General features: G+C 36.1%; 1 protein-coding gene across 4 annotated transcripts in view; it reads right to left on the bottom strand.

Annotated features, from left to right (window-relative positions):
* The window catches only part of C8H8orf34 (chromosome 8 C8orf34 homolog), a 481,071-nt gene that overhangs the window by 36,900 nt on the left and 422,842 nt on the right, over nt 1-21,329 (bottom strand). For 2 of the 4 annotated variants that reach the window (XM_009455317.5, NM_001199129.3), the window contains 1 exon segment: nt 5,587-5,637. The exons of the other annotated variants lie outside the window; for them this stretch is intronic. In XM_009455317.5, the coding sequence (XP_009453592.2) occupies nt 5,587-5,637 (51 nt within the window). 4 annotated transcript variants of the gene reach the window in all.

The raw sequence follows: 21,329 nt of genomic DNA, 5'->3' as shown, positions 1-21,329 counted from the left end.
AGTTCAGCATACCAAGCAATACTACTGATTGGTTTTCGGTTTTAATGGCTTTATTCCTGAACAGATAAGCAGCATTCAACTATTCTCTAATTAATGCAAATTGCCTAAAGTACAAATGGAACATTAGCTTGGTAAAATATGTAGTTTGGGAAGAACTTTAAAATGTTGAATTATTGTAATCATAAAGATAGTACAAATATTACTGTTAATAGATGATTTAAATGTTTTACTTTGGTTTTCCCCGGAATAGAGCTAGTAATATAACGCACCTGTTCACTTTATCAGCGCCAACAAGCACCACTATGTATGTCTAAAGCTCAATCCGTAAGGCTACATATAATTCTTTTTGATGGGGTCAAAGAGCTAAAATCTTGAACATTTTAAAATACAAAAGCTGACGTGTCCCTCTTTGCCAACTTATTCAAATATACATTTTCCACAAGAATATTAAACTGTATCTGAGTGTAGTACAAACTTTTTCATATTCCCAAGAGCAACTTCTTTGTGTTACTTTTAGAAGAAATCCTATTCATTCTTTTTCTAAAACACTTTCACCATAATTACAGCAAATGTACAGGGACTAGGAGTGGTGGGAAATAGTGATATTCATCACATGGAAGATGGTTGCTAGCTCTGAATCAATATATTATTCTATCTGCTAACAGAATAAGTGCTTTACAAACTTCAGCAGCATTGTTGATCCACATGAAGAGCTTATTTTTAGATTCTCTAAATGCAACCAATCAGTGATTTATCATACGTGGCCCTGAAAGTTCAGTGTATTTCAAGAAAAAAAAAATTACTTCTTTGCTCAAACTTCTACCATTGGCTGTTTTAAATCTGAATCAACTAAGTATTTCTTTTCATTTGGTATTAATATGTCACTAACGCACAAAACATCAGTTTCTATCTTTCAAAATGGTTTAATCACTTTAATTTTACTTCCATAACCATGGAATCCCTGTAAAATAAGATTCCCTGAAGCATATTATAAAACAAACAAAGGCACACTCCACTCTGGATACATGTAATGGACTGCTTCCACTGACAAAGAATTAATCCTTCCGTTAAAAATCACTTCCGTTAAAATGAAATTCCCTTTATATAATGTACACAGCTAAATTTGTAAAGTTTGTAAATAACTTTCTTGTTGCATTTGTTAATGAAATGGTTCATACTATCCATGTGGGGTGTGTATGTGTGTGTTTGTGTGTGTGTTTAGCGATGGGGTTTCACCATGTTGCCCAGTCTGGTCTCTAACTCCTGGACTGCAATCTGCCCACCTCGGCCTCCCAAAGTGCTGGGATTACAGGCATGAGCTGGGCCAAAATCCACAATTTTTATGTGAATTTTACTTATGAAGCCCATTTATTTTGGGAATTGTAAAAGTTACTTAAGATTAAGAGCTATTAGTATAAATTAATAGAATCTGGGAAAATGAAAGAGAGAGAGTAATAACAAAGTCAGAAAAGTACAGTAGGTTGTGAAAAACATTACAAAGTAAATGCAAAATACTTAAATAAATTTACATGACTATTTTGCCATCCTACACTATACTTTGGGATTGTACTTCATCTTCTTTTCCAACTCATTCCACTTGGTGGCTTTTCTTTCCAAGGAAATTGTAGTATGAATTTGTAAAAGACTTAGGGAAAAAAACAAAAGATGATTGGGTGTATCAATGAAAAACAAGTCATTTTTCGAGCATGCCTGATTTTACAGAAGCTCTGGGACTTCATTGACTTTAGCTATTTTACAATTATGGAATTTGTAGAAAATGGTAGCAGTGCAAATGCCTCTTGTCCATATAAATGTAAATCGTGTCCATTAGAATGCAATAGAGTGTTATCCTATGGATAGTGATTAAATTTGCCAATTTTTCCATCGATTTATAAAGTCATTTCAGCATTCCTTTATGACTATGTAAGTGAGAGTTTAATTCTTTGAAATCACTGGAATGCTTTATTTGTTCCCTCATTAATTTATCAGTTAAATAAATCTTTCACATGTGTTCATTTTACATCTGTCTGAGTGCCATGATTACAACTTTTTTAAAAATTATGATTTAGCATGTTTCTGTTCTTAATGAATGTTAATGATAAAATAGGATTTTCTTGAAAAAAGATCTTCATTTCCTAGTTTTCTAAGTGAAATAAAACTATGATAATTAATAAGTATTTAAATTTTTAGAAAGTAAACCTTCGTGAATGATAAAACGTAAACTTCCTCTTATTGATTATAGGGAATAATGTCATACATTCTCCATCAGAAGTAGAATTGAAACTTCTTTACACCACAGAGAGCAGAATACTACACAGGAGAAACAAGACAAGCAGGCCAAAACTGGCATCCAAAGTGATTCCAGGATATTGTGTTGCATAGAATTGATCCCATTTCTGGTTCAGATGGCACATCTGGCAAAGCCAACCTCAACAGATTTGAAAAGACCTGTCTCGTGATTTTAATTCTGTTTGACACCCTAAGAGATTGTGAAGCTGCCACACTGCCAGTAAGTTCACACTCCCATGTATGTTGCCTCTGGCCCTCACCAACTAACTTCCTAAGGGTGTGAGGAATCTCAAATGAAATCACTGACTTCAGTCTAGTTCTTTACGGCTTCTCAATCGTTTGAATTGACAATACTTACCTGATGCATATATACTTAAATTACTATATAATTATATATAAATTAAATTAGTAATTTAATGATAATTAAATGATAATTTAATTATATTATAATTTAATGATAACTAATGATAAAGGGATTTTTAACCAGTATACTATGCTGCTTCCCAGTTATTCGTCTGGGCAGTGTGTGTGTGTGTGTGTGTGTGTGTGTGTGTGTGTGTGTGTTTCAGAGACAGGATCTTACACTGTCACCCAGGCTGGAGTGCAGTGGCGAGATCACAGCTCAATGCAGACTCAAACTCCTGGGCTCAAGCAATCCTCCTGCCTCAGCTTCCTGAAGAGCTGAGACTATAGGTGTGTACCACTATGACTGGCTAATTTTTTGATTTTTTGTAGAGACAGGGTCTCACTATGTTGCCCAGGCTGGTTTTGAATTTCTGGCCTCTAGCAATCCTCCTGCCTCAGCCTCCCAAAGTTCTAGGATTGCAGGCATGAGCCACCAGCTTGGTCCTGGTAATGTGATATTGTAAATGGATTAAATTTGCTACAAAAATTATGATAATCCAGATTTGGAACTGATTGAATTTGATAAGTTATTTTAAATTATACACTTTCTAAATGAACGTTAATATAATCCAAAAACTAAGATTTCTGTGATGTAAAATTATTCCCACCTTGAGTTATCAAGCATCTTAGATGTAAAAAGCATGTAATATTTTTAAAAATTTAACTATCAGAGCTATTTTGAGGACAAAGAAATGTAGGCAATTATAAAACATTTCATTTTTTATTTGGTCAAAACCACAAATCTTAGTCAAATAATACATAAAAAAATAGAAGATGTTGAATAAAAGCTCCATTTTAGCTTTACTTTTGAGAAGACCATATCATCTCTGTAGTTTTGATTCAGATCTAAACAAAATTGTCTAATTTCATGTGGTTATGATTCTGTCTCATTATAAAACTAGATGAAAAAAAGAGCATTTGATCTGCAAAGAGCTGTTCAAACTTTAGTAAGAAATGTTAAATATATTAAAAATGTAAACACTATGGTTTGAGTTTTATTGTGTACTAAATAAAAGCAAATGTTTGCTAGCTCAGTTTTAGCCTCAATGCTTCTAACATTTATAAATACTATTTTTTTATTGTTTACCAATTCTACTAACATGAAGAAAAAAGAAAAAGTGAAATAAAAGCCTAAGTGAGAAAAGACAAAAGACTATCATTTTATGGCTCACATTCTAAACATGTTCTCAATGGAGAAGAGTTTAAGTACATATATATTTTCTAATACATAAATGGATTGTCTGTGAGAAAAGCCAACTAGTTGTAAGTTAATAGTTTACTAATTAAGATCTTAGTTTTATTGTAAAGAATGGTCATCTGTTGGCTTAAGAAAGAGCTAAAATCTCACTATAAGTCAATAATAAATGAAAGTACTGAGTAATACTAAACCCCTAAGAAAGGCAGTTCACATGTTTTGCAAAATTCAGACTGAAAGTCAGTAATGGATCTCATAAACTGGAGAGATTTTATATATTTTATTTCAGACAAAAAATTATTATTGAGAGTAGATGAATAAGCAAGATATAAATTTATAAATAAAGGTTTTCTCTTTACCTATTTTATATAAAATTGGAGATTTTTTAAACAAAATTGGGATTTTTCATGATGCACACCATTACTCCCTAGAAAGAACGTCGGAAAAGACACTTTATGGCAGAGCATCTTGGCACTTTTAGGATGCATATAAATCAAATGGAGATCATGTTAGGATGTTGATTTTGATTATTTGGGTCTGGGCTGAGCCCCAGGATTTTGTATTTCTTACAAGCCCCCGATGATGGCAGTGTTGTAGTCAGAGGACCACAGTCTGAGGAACAATAGCCTTTAAGTACTTTAAGTGAAAAGGCATAAATTCTCCACCTTCTTGCCACATTGAGCATTTACACTTGTGTACAACATGTACATTTGCATTGCACGTTAGTAATTATGAAGAAAACAAGCCTATTTTTCTTGGATGAGAACTACAAAATTAGAAGACTTATTCTTAAGTTCTATCATCAGCAGGCAGCCCATGTCTTGGCCCAGCACCTCAGTTCTCTCCAGGTGGGAACATGGGGTTAGACCTAGACAGGACATATTACAAGAGGCATCAGCTATCCCTCTTGTGGAGGTGGCCTATCACCCACAGATCCACTGTTAAGTGGGGAATGCTGAACCAAGAGCTTGGGCAACCACAAAATCCTTTTAGGCGGTTCTTAACATCACCAAACTGTTTCCCAGTTCCCTCCACCTGCAGTGGATTTAGACAGCTAATTTAGTGGCCACGGTGGTCTGGCTTCAGGCCAAGTTTTATGGGCTCTGCCCACTGGTTTATCTGAGAGTTCTGCAATAGTTTGCCATCAGTCCAAAGTTCCATGACACAGAACACCCTTGGATATCTCCAAAAATAATAAATCTAGAAGTCTAAAAAGTTTCCAAGTGAAATCTACTATATATGTAATTGTTGGGATAGCCCTTTGCATAATGGCATGTATGAATATCATCCCTGATGACCATTTGTCCCATGAATGGATCCAGACCTAGTATAGATTGTTCTTTCGGTAGGAAGAGCGGTTGTGTCTTTTTTTGTGCACACTGCAATGTAAACCATGTGATTCTCATTTATTTGAATATCAACAAATATTTGTGTATAAAAATATATATTAGTACCAGGTTTACGCAGTTTTACTTTCATGTTCAGGATCACTGAACTGATACACAGTATCTTTCTCCCAATGAGCACCAAAACCTGTTTTGCTAACCTATTATTTATTATCTTGTTTTTGTGGACATGACCATTGAACACATACAGACTAGAAACCCTACAGGTAGATGGAGAAAGCCCAAGTGAGTGCTTCATCCTGTATCATAAACTGATTTCAGACTACATTATAAAGCAACCTTAAAACTCACTTCTTCCATGTAGTTTTTCAGTGAGTGTCCTACTCCACTGGAGGCTTCTCCCTAGAAGTAAAGAGGAAGAGAGGTTGAAAAGGTCAGGAGAAGGAGAGAAAAAGAATGAAAGAATCATGGAGAGTGAGATCTGAGAGCAACACCAAATATTTGCTATTCTCCCACCTTTACAGTTGATACTTGTGGGATTGTTAGTTTGCCAACTTCTTACTCTTTGAAAAAAAAAGAAAAGAATTTTTGCAAAACAACAATATAGCTTTCAAGTGGATTTTTAAAATATATTTTATTTTATTTTAAGTTCTGGAATACATGTGCAGGATGTGCAGGTTTGTTACATAGGTAAACATGTGCCATGGTGGTTTGCTGCACCTATCAACCCATCACCTAGGTATTAAGCCCTGCATGCATTAGCTATTTATCCTGATGCTTACCCTCCCTCCGCCACCACAGCAGGTCCCAGTGTGTGTTATTCCCCTCCCTGTGTCCATGTGTTCTCATTGTTCAGCTCCCACTTATGAGTGAGAACATGCTGTGTTTGGTTTTCTGTTCCTGTGTTAGTTTGCTGAGGATAATGGCTTCCAGCTCCATCCATGTCCCTGCAAAGGACATGATCTCGTATAGATCTTAATTCATGTTAACAAATGAGCAGCTAGAGTAACTAACTAAATCTTGGAACAGAATGCTAAACAAATTGTGGAACATTTTCTGTTGTTAATGTTATAAATATAGTCTCATAATTAGGCTAAGGAAAGAAGTCGCAAATTCTATATTCTATAAATTTGTGTGACGATCTAAAACATGGACTTAAAAATATTTTTTACATAGAGGACAGACAATTAACCTTTATATCCAGACTTTACATTAAGTCTTTCTTAACCTATTAGTATGTAATTAGTAAATTCTCCGTCATCTGTGTCTTTACTAGCACTTCACTGAGCACCAGTAATCACAGACTCAAATTGTTGAAATTTATAAAATCAAATTAAACATATATCCCAAACTCATCTAAACATTGGTGGTCAAAATTGTCAAACAACTTGGTGCTTTGGATAAGTTATGCTTTTATACTCCATGACGAGAGACATTTGGAAATAAATTCTGAAATATCATGAAATTATAAATCCTAGGACACCATATGTGTTTAAAACATAATTAAATAAGTGTGCTAAAAGCTTACATTTGTTTCTACAGAATCTTTTTAACTTTCCAATGACCAACACATATATTATCTCATTGAGGGCAAGACAACCTCAGGCCAATTTAATACTTGGGGAAACTGAGGCCAAGAGGGGTAGAGTGAAGTGCCCTAAGTCAAGGAGCAAGGAGAAGCATCCTTGGACTGGATTCTAGTCTGATACTCTTCTTTTTTTTTTTTTTTTTTTCTGGGCTTACTGCAACTTCCGCCTCCCAGGTTCAAGTGATTCTCCTGCCTCAGCCTCCCTGAGTAGCTGGGGCTACAGACATGTGCCACCCCGCCCAGCTAATTTTTTTTTTTTTTTTAGTGGAGACAGGGTTTCATCATGTTGGAAAGGGTGGTCTCGAACTCCTGACTTCAGGTAATCTGCCTGCCTTAGCCTCCCAAAGTGCCGGAATTACAGGCATGAGCCACCACACCCGGCCCAGGGTGACACTCTTCTATGTCACTGAGATACAACAATTTAAAACATACAAAATTAAATTCATTTTAGTTTTTTTTTAAAAAATTGTGATGTATTCTTGCAAGTACTTGGGGAAAACAGGAGGCATGCTCATGTCAAAACAAAAATTGAGCTAGAAATAGAATGCTGGTATTCCCCAAAACTTAGAAATCACAGGTTAAATCACAAAGGTGGTAATATTTCTTCCTAAATCATATTTCCACTGGCAAAACATTAATATGCCGTAGTTTAAATGTTTCCAAATGCTTCCAAACTTGTAGGATTTTCAATGGATAAGATAGTGAAAGAGATAAGGTAGTTCTGTTTGCTTAAAGCATTAACTATTGGGAAAAATTAAGTTCATATAAATCCCTCAAGCTGTGAGGAATTTAACTCAAAGCACACAGAGAAAGCTGCGAACTTATTTCAGATAAACTGTTTTTTTTTGTTTATTATATATATATATATATATACATATTTTTATACATAGATAAACTGTTTCTTAGAGATGAACTTCCCACACTATCTTACCCTCATTCGGACACTAACCTGGGAGTGCTATGGGCTGTTCCAATGTGGCTCTTTCATGACAGAACCAGTCAGTCCTTTATGTGCTAATCATCCTTTCTCCTTTGCCTGGGTGGTTAGGAGTAAGAGCACAATGTGGCAAATTGCTCGGAGTTACAAATGTGCTTTCTGGAGCAGCCAGCATGGGAGGCTTGCCTGGTTGGCCTCTGCACATTTGAGGGTTAACAGTGAGAGATGCTGGAGAGCAGTTTCTGGGCGCTCACTGAAGAGGGCGATGTCTTTCCTTGGAGCTGGAGTGTGTGGTTTTTCCCGTTTGTCTGGACATTTGCAGTCTTCTGCTAAGACCTGGTGATGACCGTGGGTTTTCTTAATGATCGAATATAAATAAAGCAAGCTTCTTGACAGCCTTGCTTCTTTCCTTAGTGTCAGTGTCATATCTACACCACAGGAAAGGAGAAACCTACACAATACCATTTGTTTCAAGGGCCATACAACCGGAGTTTGGTTGTAACTGCCATTTGTAAGTCACTGCAATGGGTGACACCAGTGAATGAGGAGCATAAAGCAAAAGACTCTCGGAGGGGCCGGTGTGGCGGCTCACACCTGTAATCCCAGCACTTTGGGATGCCGAGGCAGGTGGATTACTTGAGGTCAGCCTGGCCAACATGGTGAAACCTCGTCTTTACCAAAAAATACAACAATTAGCCAGGCTTGGTGGTGTACCTGTAATCCTAGCTACTCGGGAGGCTGAGGCAGGAGAATCACTTGAACCTGGGAGGCAGAGGTTGCAGTGAGCCGAGATCATGCCACTGCACTCCAACCTGGGTGACAGAGCAAGACTCCGTCCCAGAAGAAAAAGTAAAATAAAAATAAAAATAAAAAGATTCTTGGAGGAAAATACAGAGGAAACTAACATTTTGAAGAATGCAAGTGTGGTACAAGGCCAAGTGGACACAACGAAGAATAAGGCATCAGTATCTCTGATTCTGATGGGTCAGAAAAGATGGCCCCAGTCAAGAGGCTTGATCCAATACATCTATCTCGGGTTCCCCATTTCCAACACCAGACCAGTGAAATGCCAGCATTCCCTCCTCCCTCTCACTGGGATCGCTAATGAAATAAAATCCCCTTCAAAGCACAAACCTATCAGTTTCAGATGTCCTTTTCTTAATTTTAAAGAATTGGCATTTTAAATATCAAGTCATTCTAGCAACATAATATTTTGGTAATTACCTGGGAATGAATAAAAAATGCCATAATGCAATTTCCCTTGAAAAACAAAGAGGGGGAGAGGATACAAGGAGAGGCAGACAGGAGCATGTGAAGGAGGAAAAGGAAAGAAAACATGGAAATTATGTCTTAGAAAAAAAAGAAAGAAGGAAGGAAGGAAGGAGAGAAAGAGAGAAAGAAAGAAAGAAAAAGAAAGAAAGAAAGAAAGAAAGAGGGAGGGAGGGAGGGAGGGAAAGAAAGAAAGAAGGAAGGAAGAAAGAAAAGGTCTTTCTGAAATGTGGTTTCACTTATTGTGAGTTTCTAATATAACCGCAGTTGAGATAAGTGTTTACATGTAAATTAGAAAATTTAATATATTATAAACTCAGGGAAAGGGGCACAAAGAGGCTGATGTGATTACTGCTTAACGTATGGCATGGGACTATGCCTGTCAGAGATGAAGGCTCTTGTCGGTCCCCTGGTTATTTTATAGTTAAGGAAACATTCTCAGTGAGATGGAAAATCGTAGAGAGTGAGGTAGGACTAGAACCACACTGTCCTCAATCCATTGCCATTTTTATTATGCCATGCTTCTCTTGTTTCAATCAATAAGTATTTTCTATTCATCTTTCACTAATCCTTAGACAAAATGCGAACAGACTGGCACTTGTGTGTAGGGTACATTTATTCACAAACAGTATCTGTCTAAGACCTCTGATGTTAATTTTCTTTAAAAAAATTCCATGAGAAACCTACTTCTACCAGAATAATTTTTCTTCTCATCTTTTTCAAAGGAAACTAAACAATAATTCTAACCTACAGAGCACTCTCTTAAGAACTACCTGAGGTATTTGGAACCCATGGAAGAATGAGAGCTCGATATGAATGACCAGGGCATTTCTAACCCAAGGAGCCCATAAAACTTCACCCATCATTTTTTCCATAGGTATTTATTAAGCACTTCTCATGTGCCATGTACTGTGTTAGGTGTTGGGACAAAGAGCTGAACAAGAGTTAATTACTACTATAAAAAAGTTTACCTTGAAAAAACATATACAAGTGGTTAGAATACAAAGCAAAAGTTATTTGCCACACGTAAGATCAAGATGCTATGGGAAAAAGTCAGAGGAAAGGCATCTAGTCTTTCATTTTTTTTTAAACAAACATGTATTGAGCACTCCCATGTGCTGGGAACTGTTGTAGCCTCTGCATACATGTGATGAAGGAGACAAAGTGGAGAGAATAGTGCTTGAGCAAAAAAATTAAAAAAACAATTTTTTTGTTTAGTCCTGAAATCTTAGTCATTAGTCCAGATAAAGGAGCTGCTTAAGGAGGAAGACTCATATTAGGAAGAAGGAAAATTTGGGGTAAGGGCCCAGACACAACAGAGGAAATACGTGAAACCACAAGCATTGCAATGAAGAGCACCAATTATACCACGCACTGAAATGTGTGCTGTATCTTCAGATACAGAGATATCAACATCATATATCACTTCCTAATTTCATACTATAATTTCCTGTAATGCAGCTGCTAATATGATGGCTACATGTTGTGTTTTCTCACTGCATTATTACACGGAGTTACCACATTTATGATAGTTGATGAAGAGATCGAAATTCAGCTTTCTGAACTCGACAACCTCTATAGGCAGCAACTACTATTCATGTCCAAAAGAACAGGCAGTGATTTATCCCCAGTTAATGAAAAACTAGGTACAGTGGTTTAGAAACTCAAAAATTTTTAGAAAGCTCAAGTCTTTGAAATTATTGATGTATCCAATAAATTGTTATGTTTGTTTTCAGACCTACATATATGCCAGATGCTATTTCTGTTTAGTTACCTCCAATGCTTTTTCATATTGTTTACAATATTTTTGAAAATTTGCCCACAATCTTCCAAATAAATATAGCATCAATGCAGACCACATTTCTCTGGAAATGACCCCTTTTACTGGTAGAGAAAATACTTGATAAATTTAGCATTGCTAAGGACAAAAACACAGTGGCATTTTAAGATAAAATGTTATGATTCACTCTGCAGTATCATTTTTTCCAAGATTTTTATGTTAAGATAAACAGTTCCTTTAGAGGTTAATGCCTTTGCCTTAAAAGGATGAAAATGAGAAGGAGCAATTATGTGACTAATGACTAAAATTTAACACTAAGAATGTTAAATTTTAAATGACTTAAAACATTTTAGTGTTCTTTCCTATTTTCTGAAAAGTGACTATTAGCTGAAAAAAAAAAAAAAGCCGTTTTTATTTTTCTCTTTCCTTCACTCCCATGTGAAAAAGTGAGAGGGCAAAGCCAGGAAAAAGGGGCTCCATATTTGGAAGAGTGGTGACTTTTATCAGTGGATGTTGGACAAGAAAAGGGACAGAAGGAGAGAATGTAACTGTAAGAATGAATTAGCCATTAATTGTTTAGTTAATTGTTAGTACTAATTGTTTGTAACTGCGTGGACTTAGAAATAGACTAAAGCATACATTATTGGTCAATTGACTCTAGAAAGATCCATTTACCATTGAACTAGTCATTGTGCCAACATGTATGTTCCCTAATATTTGTTGATTATGTCAATAAATAATATTATTTCACTATTATGTACAAAAAAATAGTATTCATTCATTCTTTCTAAAATGCTTTAACGTGTCAACACAGCAAATTATTAGCCATGGTATCTTAGAGAGTTACAACTTTTCTTCTGAAGCTGAGTTTCTTTAGCTATGAGGTATTGACAATAGAACCAGAGGGTTGTGTTTTATATGACATAATGAATTAAAAAGAGTATTAAAAACTTGAAAGATTTTGGCAACTGGAAAGTATGGTATTATTATTTGGTAAATATGTGTATCTCTATTGACCTACTCATCACTGGTTTTTCTGTCTCCTGCCTTGGCAAACTATGTATAGCTCTGCAAACTTGCCAGATTTCTCTCTTGTCCCCCATCTACTTGGGAACTTCTTCCTTGTACTTCTACCTTGTCTTTCAAGTCAGAAAGCCATCCCCGGCTCCCCTCACTCAAATCTTCATGTGCTCCCTTGAGACTACGCCTATCCTTACCAAAGCATGTATCGCGCTCACTGGTTACTTTCTACATCTTTTCTACTTAACTGTGAGTTGTTAGAGGGCAAAAATTGTTTTTAATTAATATTTGTTTTCCAAATCCTGGAACAGGGTCTGGCAATATAGATAAAAAGTAAATGTCTGAAAAATAAATAAATGAAGGAAAGCAAATTCTGGATCTTAGCTGACTCTGGATGTACACAGAATCTATACAAAGCATAAAGTTTGTAAATAGTAGGAAAAAAGAGCTAAGTCACTTTTAAAACTGGTGAATAGATATTGTTGTTGAATGTGCAATAAACTCACTGAAGAAACTGCTGATTACTTCAAGTTTGTAAGTAATTATTGATTATAACTTTCACCTTGAGCTGAGAAAAATACATATGAATAAGTATATTTTTATTATTTTTTGGAAATTTAGTGCTATGAATATTACCTTTGTAATACTAAAATATGAAAAGATTCAAAATGGCCTTTTAAAAAAATAATAAAATATAGACTAAAAGCAAAAACCATAAGGAGAAACAAACAAAAATAATGGCTTAAAATCACTAGAAAGTGAAAAAGAGGGAAAGTTTAAAAATAAAAAAAAATTAAGAGATTTTTCTTTAGAAAAAATCTTAGGAAAGTGACAAACATTGAAGATAGGCAGAGGAGATCAAATATAAGGATAATAGCAGATCTTAAGGAAGAAAACAAAAAGCAAGGGAAAAGAATTATGCAAAAAGTTCTAATTCAAGAAAACTTTCCTGAAATTAAAAAAAAAGAAATTACATATTACACTGCATGCCTGACAATAATGAATCAAAATGACTACCACATGATATATTCTAGCAAATTGATTGTATTTTTTAAATAAGAAAAATGTCTTTTAAGGAGCTAGACAAAAAAGACCACACGATTTTTAAAGAGAAAATATTTATATTACCATCAGACTTTTATAGCAGTGCTTTATGCTAGAAGAAGAATGAAGTAATATACTTAAGATACTAAAAAAAAAAGTGTGAACCCAGTGATCTAGTAGAGAAAACTCTAGAAAGCCAAAATGCCTAGGTATGGGAACTGGTGGTATTAACATGCAGTTGCCGGCACAAAGACCACGTGGCAGCTGAAAAGAATGTAGTATGCAGAGGCTATATCCTATGACATTGTGGATTTCATACGACTCTTACAAATTGCAAGAGAATGGTGAAAGCATGTGCAAATAATTTGTTTTCAGTATCCCTATTGTTAGATGTATCAGTATTTTTGTTCTGAGACTACCATGCATGTAATATGGAATAAAACAAATGAGTTATTATGAGATATTCTAATTCTAGAGTCACTTTTCATTGAGAACCAGAATTGTTGGTATGGAAAAAAGAGGAGATAAAGATACAAGAAACGAGGTTAAATGAAAGTCTTAGTATTTTCTAATTTGAATTAAAAGTGTTGATGAGAACTAACTGTCCACTGAAAAGAGATAGAAATAATGACAAACTCAGGGGCAATGAGCAGCCCTGGGGACCAGACTTGTCTTGAAATATCACTTCTCACTAAAATAAGCTAAGACTTTTTTAAAAAATCAGCTATTTTCAAAACACGGCTGATTCCATGTGTAGGGCAGGAAATATACAATGTAAGCTTGGCACATCCTGTACCACCCAATAGCAAGGAAGCTATCGGAGACTACCAGGGGCATTGCAAAATGACTCATAAACAAACTTGAAGGAGCTCTCATGAGCCAAAGATGGGACAATTTGAGCTTAGCAATGATCATAATTGTCATGTGTTGCTATGTATCACATAAGTTTAACAAAAGTAAGGGTTATCTTCAGGAGCTATTAGAGAAATGATTCGTTGTCTTGAACACTCATAAATAAAAAGGACAAATCAAGCAAGTACCCTACTTTCCTATCAGAACTGTATTACTGGCTCACCAAATAGTAAGTGAGGGAAAGGATTTCTTAACAAAAGTATTCCACCTAATAAATAAAAAATAAATGATAGAATAGAATATCATCAAATAAATAGATATCAGTATTTAGTATCACTGGCTGCTAAGATGATAAAATGAGAAACAATCAGATATTAAATAGCCACGCCAGCTAGGTGTGGTGGCACATACCTGTAGTCCCAGCTACTTGGGAGACTGAGGTGGGAGAATTGCTTGAGCCCAGGAGTTAGGGTTCAAAGTTACAGTGAGTTATGATTGTGCCCTTGCACTCCAGCCTGAATAACAGTGAGATCCCATTTCTATGAATGAATGCATGAATGAATGAATGAATGAATGGTCATACCAAAGAGGAGCTTTATCTTATTTCTGGATAATTTTCAGAAAAATATAGAGAACCGAAGGAGCACGTTGAATTGCACCAAGAATATGATGTTAGTAAAAGCCAGACTGTGGAAAATATTACAGGTCAAATGTCCTGCATTCTTTAACAGATAAACTGAAAGCAAATGCAAGGGATGGAGGAGGCACCTATAGACTGAAAAACTTAAAGGATGTGCCAGATTTTTTAAAGTTGGCAAGGTTAACTTTGGGGGTCAATGAATGCATATTTAGGTGATAAAACTATTTTTTAAATGCAAGTAGTTTATTTCTGTAAAAGAATAGTTTTTATTTGCAGTGGGAAGTAGAGGTTGTGACTGGAATACTGATGGGTTTTCTTAGTTGTCTGGCAAAGTGCTATTTATTTATTTATTTATTTGGAGACAGAGTCTTGCTCTGTTGCCTAGGCTGGAGTGCAGTGGCGTGAGATCTCATCTCACTGCAACCTCCGCTTCCCAGGTTCAATTGATTCTCCTGCCTTAGCCTCCCGAGTAGCTGGGATTACAGGCACATGCCATCAATGCCATCACACCTGGCTAATTTTTGGTATTTTTAGTAGAGACAGGGTTTCTCCATGTTGACCAGGCTGGTCTCGAACTCCCGACCTCAGGTCATCCGCCCACCTCAGCCTCCCAAAGTGCCAGGATTACAGACATGAGCCACTGTGCCCAGCCTCAAAATACCATTTCTTGGCATCAGTGGTGTTCTCATTATATTAAGTAATTAACCCATACATTTTATTTGAGTGATTTTCACTATTTGTGTTTAATCTTGCAATAAAAGATATTTAAATATAAACAGACAACTATTTCTAATATTAAACTACAGTTTTACCAGCATAATTGTAAAGTCCAAGTGAAATTTTAAAAAATTAGAGAGAAATTTTACAAATCTCCATTTGTTGTTGGCTATATCTCCAAGATATGTGCCTATTCCCTTTGATCCAAAGCTTTTGGTCTAGATAAAGTGGTATTCCTTATTGGTTACATATCAGCAGAAGTAGTTAAATGACATTCTTATTGTTTTGATTTAATCTTAAACTAATCTAATTATAACACTGACCTCATAAAAATCAGTTAGCAATTTTGATTTTTACTTTTTGAAATAAGCCTTTAAATTCTCCTCCATTAAGCTCTTTAAAAAAATCAATAGATTTCACTTTGGAATTTGTAAAGTACCTGTATAAATTCTCTAAGGTCCGTGAAATATGAATATGAGTCACATAATTTAAACCAAACATGTAATGTATTCTTTTAAAATTAAATCAACCTGTGTCTTTGCAAAATGACTAAACGGCTAAGGTGACCAACTTCCTGAACTGTGACTCAGATAGGAGCATGGAAAAAAAACTGATACCCAATGCTCATGCAATACCAAGGACTTTACGTCTCTCATGTTTTTGGCTCATGTTTCCTTAACTTAAAAAAGTGATTGATTTTTCAGATAAGCGGTATTACTAGGAATTTCTCTATATTTAGGGAAACATTTCTCTAACTGATGCATGGACACAAGTAATTACGTGTTTGTTTCTTTTAAGATGTGTCTCTAATTTTTTTTTCATTCAACAACCAAAAAACCAGTTTCACATTTCAGAAAACTTTGCATTATTTAATACACATTAAAAGGTTATAGAACAATGTAAACTTCGTGAGAAAAATTATTTTTCACTGACTTGTAAACAAATTCAGGTCATATAATAGCGAAGTGCATTTAAATTCAAAATTATATTTTTAATCCTTAACATATTTAATTGAAGGGGCCTAAATTTCTATTTTTTAATTAATTACACAAGTGATTTAGAGAAAATGCTATCTGCAGAATTAAGGCTCCAACCAAATTAGCAAAATGCATGAATGAACATCATCTAGTCTGTCATAAACTTGGCAGCTGATACCATTAACAGCGTCACTAGTAAAGTTGTGTCTTGCTGGTAGTAAATGTGTAGAAGCATAACCAATTGTCTAAGAAAAAGAAGTGACCTCCAAATACATAAGAGAGTGACTTGGAATCAGAAAATAGTGGGGGTCTTAATTTATTCAAATTATTATAATTACTAACTCTGGAGTTTTACCTACAGTCTCTAGGACACTTTGAAAGGTGATTTCCATTGGTGGGTCCAAACTCACGACCTGTGTTTATGTACATTATTTCTTTTGCTTAATGTGGGCTGGTCATTAGATTAAGACTTGGCCTAGACTCTACGTACTGTCAGAAGGTGCAAAGGTGTTACCTAGAAAAGTAAGAGGACAGGCTTTGGAGTCAAACAAAGGTGTTCAAACTCCAGTTTTGCCACTTATGCTTATGCACATTAGGCAAATTTACATAACTTCCCTGATTTCCATTTTCTCATCTGTAAATGGTGATAACACCATTTTCCTCAGGGGTTATTATGAGAATTAAATGAAATACTGTCTATAAAGCAATGAAGACAAGGACAAATCCCTGGCTGTCATTATTATAAATCACTGTGATAAACGTTAGTACTAGTATTTAGTTTATAATGAAAGGCAGGAAAAAACAACCTAATATTGTGAAAGGTACAAAAATGAGGGATATGCTTAAGACTTTAATAATATAGGTAGGAAGGAAATCAGACGCTACTTCTTCATTTATCTCTTATTTTTGTGTTACTTTCATTAGAAGAATCTTGTACTTTCAGTGATAGGAAATTATCAAATGGCTTCATATACAAATAAGTTTTCAGGAGTAAATTCATGGATGAATGGAAGATTGATTAATAAAGGAACACTTTGAGAAATTGTTGAGACAAGGGAATAAGACAGCATCCTTAGCAAGCCCTTGTTCCCGACTATCTATTCATCTCCATCTTGGGAAGCTCCCAGTGCTCTAGTCATACTGAATAACCCTAAGGCCCCCAAAGGCAGTGTCTCTTCTGTCTCTTTGTCTCCTTCCCCCCAACCTTTGGCATTCCTTTCCTCTTCCAGACATTCCCTTCCACATTCCATGTCCTTTTCCTGATGTTACATGGCAAGATTTTACACTAGGCAGGTCTCAGCTCCAATGCTACTTGTTCGAGGAAGACTCCCCCAGCCCACATGTTTGTGTGGTCTTCACCCCACTCTGCTATGTGCTGTCTTGACTCCCCACTATTAGAAAACCTGCCCACTGACTGCACTGGTAGAAGTGCTCTCTCCTACATTGTTGACTCCACAGACCCAACCTTAATATTTGCAAGGCCTGGGCCAAGAGGTCAAACAGAGGTCTGCCCTGCCAACAAACTATCACATAAACTGTATTTTGACTTTCCATCAGACTTAGAAGGCCAGTTTCAAATTTAGAATTCTTGTATTCCTTCAAGTTCTGCACCAGAATTTGGCAGAAAAAAGAAAGCAGCAGGTAGGTGCTAACCTCTAACTCTATCTCCCTGTCCCCTCTCCTCACACCCTACACTGTACCACAAGGGGCTCTGTGAGGACATTATGTGGATATCTGTACCTGTATGTCCAAGCTCGTCCACATATCCCCAAAACAGCTGCCTCTTGCCCACTCCTCAGACCTAGAGTTAGCTGTAGGGAATGATGGACTGAGGAAAGAGGCCAATGCAGGTCCAGAGAGCAGGCTTGGGATCTCTAGTGAAAGGGATTCTAGGATTCTAGTGCCTAGCACATATTCAGGCTCCAGACATCTTGATCCCATGGACTCCTCATCCATGGGGAGGGATACAGCCTTGGGCTAGTCTAAGGCAACCAGTGAAGCTCTTTTATGGTGGACATATCTATCTCTTTACCATTAATAGCACTTAGTGCAGGGCTTGGTACCTGAATCTCTCCAAAACAGTTCTTGAATGAATGAGGATTATTACAAGAAGCACAAATTTCTAATTTAATATACAAAAGATAGAAGATGTCATCAGAAGACATAAAGACAAAGACTTTTTGTAACAATGTTGAATATTTCAAAATGACAGGATCGGGGATATTCTAGTAGCAAGAGATGGGGGAAAAGTCATATTTTAGATCTATATAGGATCAACAGAAAATTGAGTATGAATATGAAGTAGAGAAAGACATTTTCAAAATTGACTACGTTTGCTTTGAGTTGGAGAATGACCCAAAAACACAGGTGAACAAAAATAAACTGAAGGTAGAATAGAAGAAGAAGAAAAAGGGAGTAAGATCCAGTTGAATTGCCTACCACAAAGACACTGTCAGACCCATCAGATTAAATGGTCTTTTTGAGAAGAAATAAAAGTCAAAAGCTCTCTCCAGGGAAGGCAGCGTCATTATCAAGGAAAATGGATAAAACTTAGAAAGGAAACAAAGTTAGGGAAGGATGTGAAATTACCTGCTTGCAGAAGATATCACTGCAATCACATTCCACTAACGAAAGAGGATACCATTGTCTAAACCCCTTCAGCCTAGTCTTAAATTTTTGTTTACAAATTCATTCATTGGGAGTTTAGTCCAAGACTGTTGTAGTATGAACTGAAAAAAAATAAGTCCATCTTACTCCAAGGAGAATTTATCCAGTAGGAATCTGTTTCACTGATGCCTAGGACAGACTTTATAGACCAATCAGTTAGGGCAAAACCACAAAGTGATACCAGACCCAGCATCTTAATGAACCACAGTTCCAATGCTTCATTACATCTAAGACAGGGCACAGAGTGTGGGCCCTGTGATGATGTTCCTAGTCTCTTTGATGCAATACAGTCTTTCCTTCGTGGTCTAAAACCCTTGCCCCTTTTGGGACTAGAAGAGCCCCAAGATGTTCTATAGGAAGAAATTTCTCTGTTAATTCTTAGTCCAAAAAGTGAATATAATGTGCCTTACAGAACAAAGCTTACTTTGAGACCCTGAAAAGGCCAAACCACATCATAGAGAGTAAGAGGATATCTTCTATTCTCACGAAGGTATGCCCATCTTTAGAACCCAGTTCAAAGCAAACATCTTTTGAGGTCTTACTGAACATGACTGAACACTGAGGTTTATTACAATGTTTTTGCATGTGTTTGCATTTTGTGAAAACAGCTAAAATCAGAAACAGAGGAGCCAAAAAGATTTCCTGCCAAGTCTGGGAATCTAAAAGCCAGAAATTTCAAGAGAACAGAATAATTCTTGTAACATGTGTAGTGTAATTTTATGGACTTTCAATGTTAATTGAGATAAACACTTAAAATCTTGGGTACTTTTTGACAATAAACTTCAGAGCCAAACTATTTAGCCCCGTCTGAAACCCATACCAATATTGCAGGTTGAAAGTTAAATGTAAATCATCTTATGGTCACTGCCAGTTAGTTAAATATATCAATTTAATAAAGTCAAGTTATGAAACGGCAACCTCAATATTCTTAAAGATCACAAGTCTCTTGGGAGTTTTCTTTACTCTGGTAGGATACTCTTTGAAGCTCCGAGATGACACAAATCAAGCTAATCAAGGCCCCTTCCATACTTAATGTTACTTTAGAAAATTAAGAGAATCTTTCATCACTGACTTGGCCAAGCACCAGACTTATCACTGGCCACCACATGCAATTATGCAGTGTGCCACAGCCAAGGGGGTGAGCGAGAGCAGTGTTGGCCACTTTTATAAGAGCTCCAGCAGTGATGGTGAGATTTAAAAAGTGTACAACAACAAATTTGCAAAGTTATCAAGAAGCTGAAACTAGCCCAGTGAAATTAATTGCAAAATACTCTACTATGCTTTTTATTTTTTTTTAAATCACATAGACACAGGATTATAAAAACACAGCCACACTGTAGTTAGTGTTAAAGAAAAAAGGGGGCAGGGGAGAATTTTAGTTGACTACAACTTTGGTGTGCACCAGAAATGCAGTGGAAGCTACTAAAAAAGCAATTTCAAAATTAGACATCATTAGTAAAGGTACAGCAAACTCCTCCAGGCTGTTAATGGGTGAATTGGACTTTGTTGATCAGGTTAGAGCACTGTGGTTCCATTTGGTGTGTTGGTGGCAAATAGAGAGGGGTCTAGCAATAAGGTCACATAAAGAATGGTTGAAGAAGTTATTTATTTTTCATCAGAAGGACAGAAGACCTAAAGAAAGAGTATTGTGTTTAACTGAAGATTTAAAAGATGGAAAGGAAATTAGATGGTTTTTTATTTGTTTCAGAGAGTCAAATTGGGGCTTATAGATGAAAGTTTCAGGGAGACAATTTTTTTTTCCTCAAAATAAGGGAGCTCTGCTCTAGAGGAGTAATAAAATATGAGTGGGAGTAGGAAGTTTCAGGAAAGAACTGTTGCCTGAAATCCTGAGGGCAAGGTACAGTAGTGAGCTACAGAAGGGGTTCCTCACTGGGGAAGAAGTGGCTCCATATTCTGATACCAAATTTCTGTTGTGGTCTCTTCCTAAAGTTCCAAAGCTGGGCCACCACACTGAGGCAGATTGGTAGTGAGGGGATAGAATTAGATTGTCCCTTGTTTCTCATAATTATAACCTCATTGCATTTAATTTGGGAGAAGAAGGTGGAAAAGTCTTCAGATAGCCTTGCTTTTGACTGTGTCATCATCTGAATCAAGGTAAGGAAATTGGCCTTTATCCAGTACCGGCTATAGACCAGGCATATGTACTGCTGCTCTCAATATTCCTGCAAAGGAAATACTTCTATTTTACAGCTGTAGAAGCTGAGACTAAGAAGATTCCAAGGTAGAGCTAGGAATCCATAGCCTATGGTCTTCTAGAAGACAGGAAATGAAACCAACCATTGTATTAGTCAAATTAAATATTTATACAGTGATAGAGGCTGATTTAAACTCACACCCTGGACTCCTAATCCAGTTCTCCTTCCATTGTCTCAGGTAGATGTTTTCCACTTCTCAGTTTTGCCACTCCAGGGTCAACCCAACAAATTATTTACATTAAACCTCAGTGTAAATTATTATGGACAAATGAACTCCTTGAAAATATACATAAAGTCATTTAAAGGAAAAAAATCCTACTGTGAGTTATGAAATCTTTTGTTAGGCTCTTATAAGAATTTAATAAGTAATATTGCAAAGAGTCTCAT

The sequence above is a fragment of the Pan troglodytes genome, chromosome 7 (assembly GCF_028858775.2).
Source record: "Pan troglodytes isolate AG18354 chromosome 7, NHGRI_mPanTro3-v2.0_pri, whole genome shotgun sequence".
Classification (NCBI taxonomy): domain Eukaryota; kingdom Metazoa; phylum Chordata; class Mammalia; order Primates; family Hominidae; genus Pan; species Pan troglodytes.
Note: the sequence above shows the minus strand (reverse complement) of the source record. Positions and strands in the feature narration are given on the sequence as shown.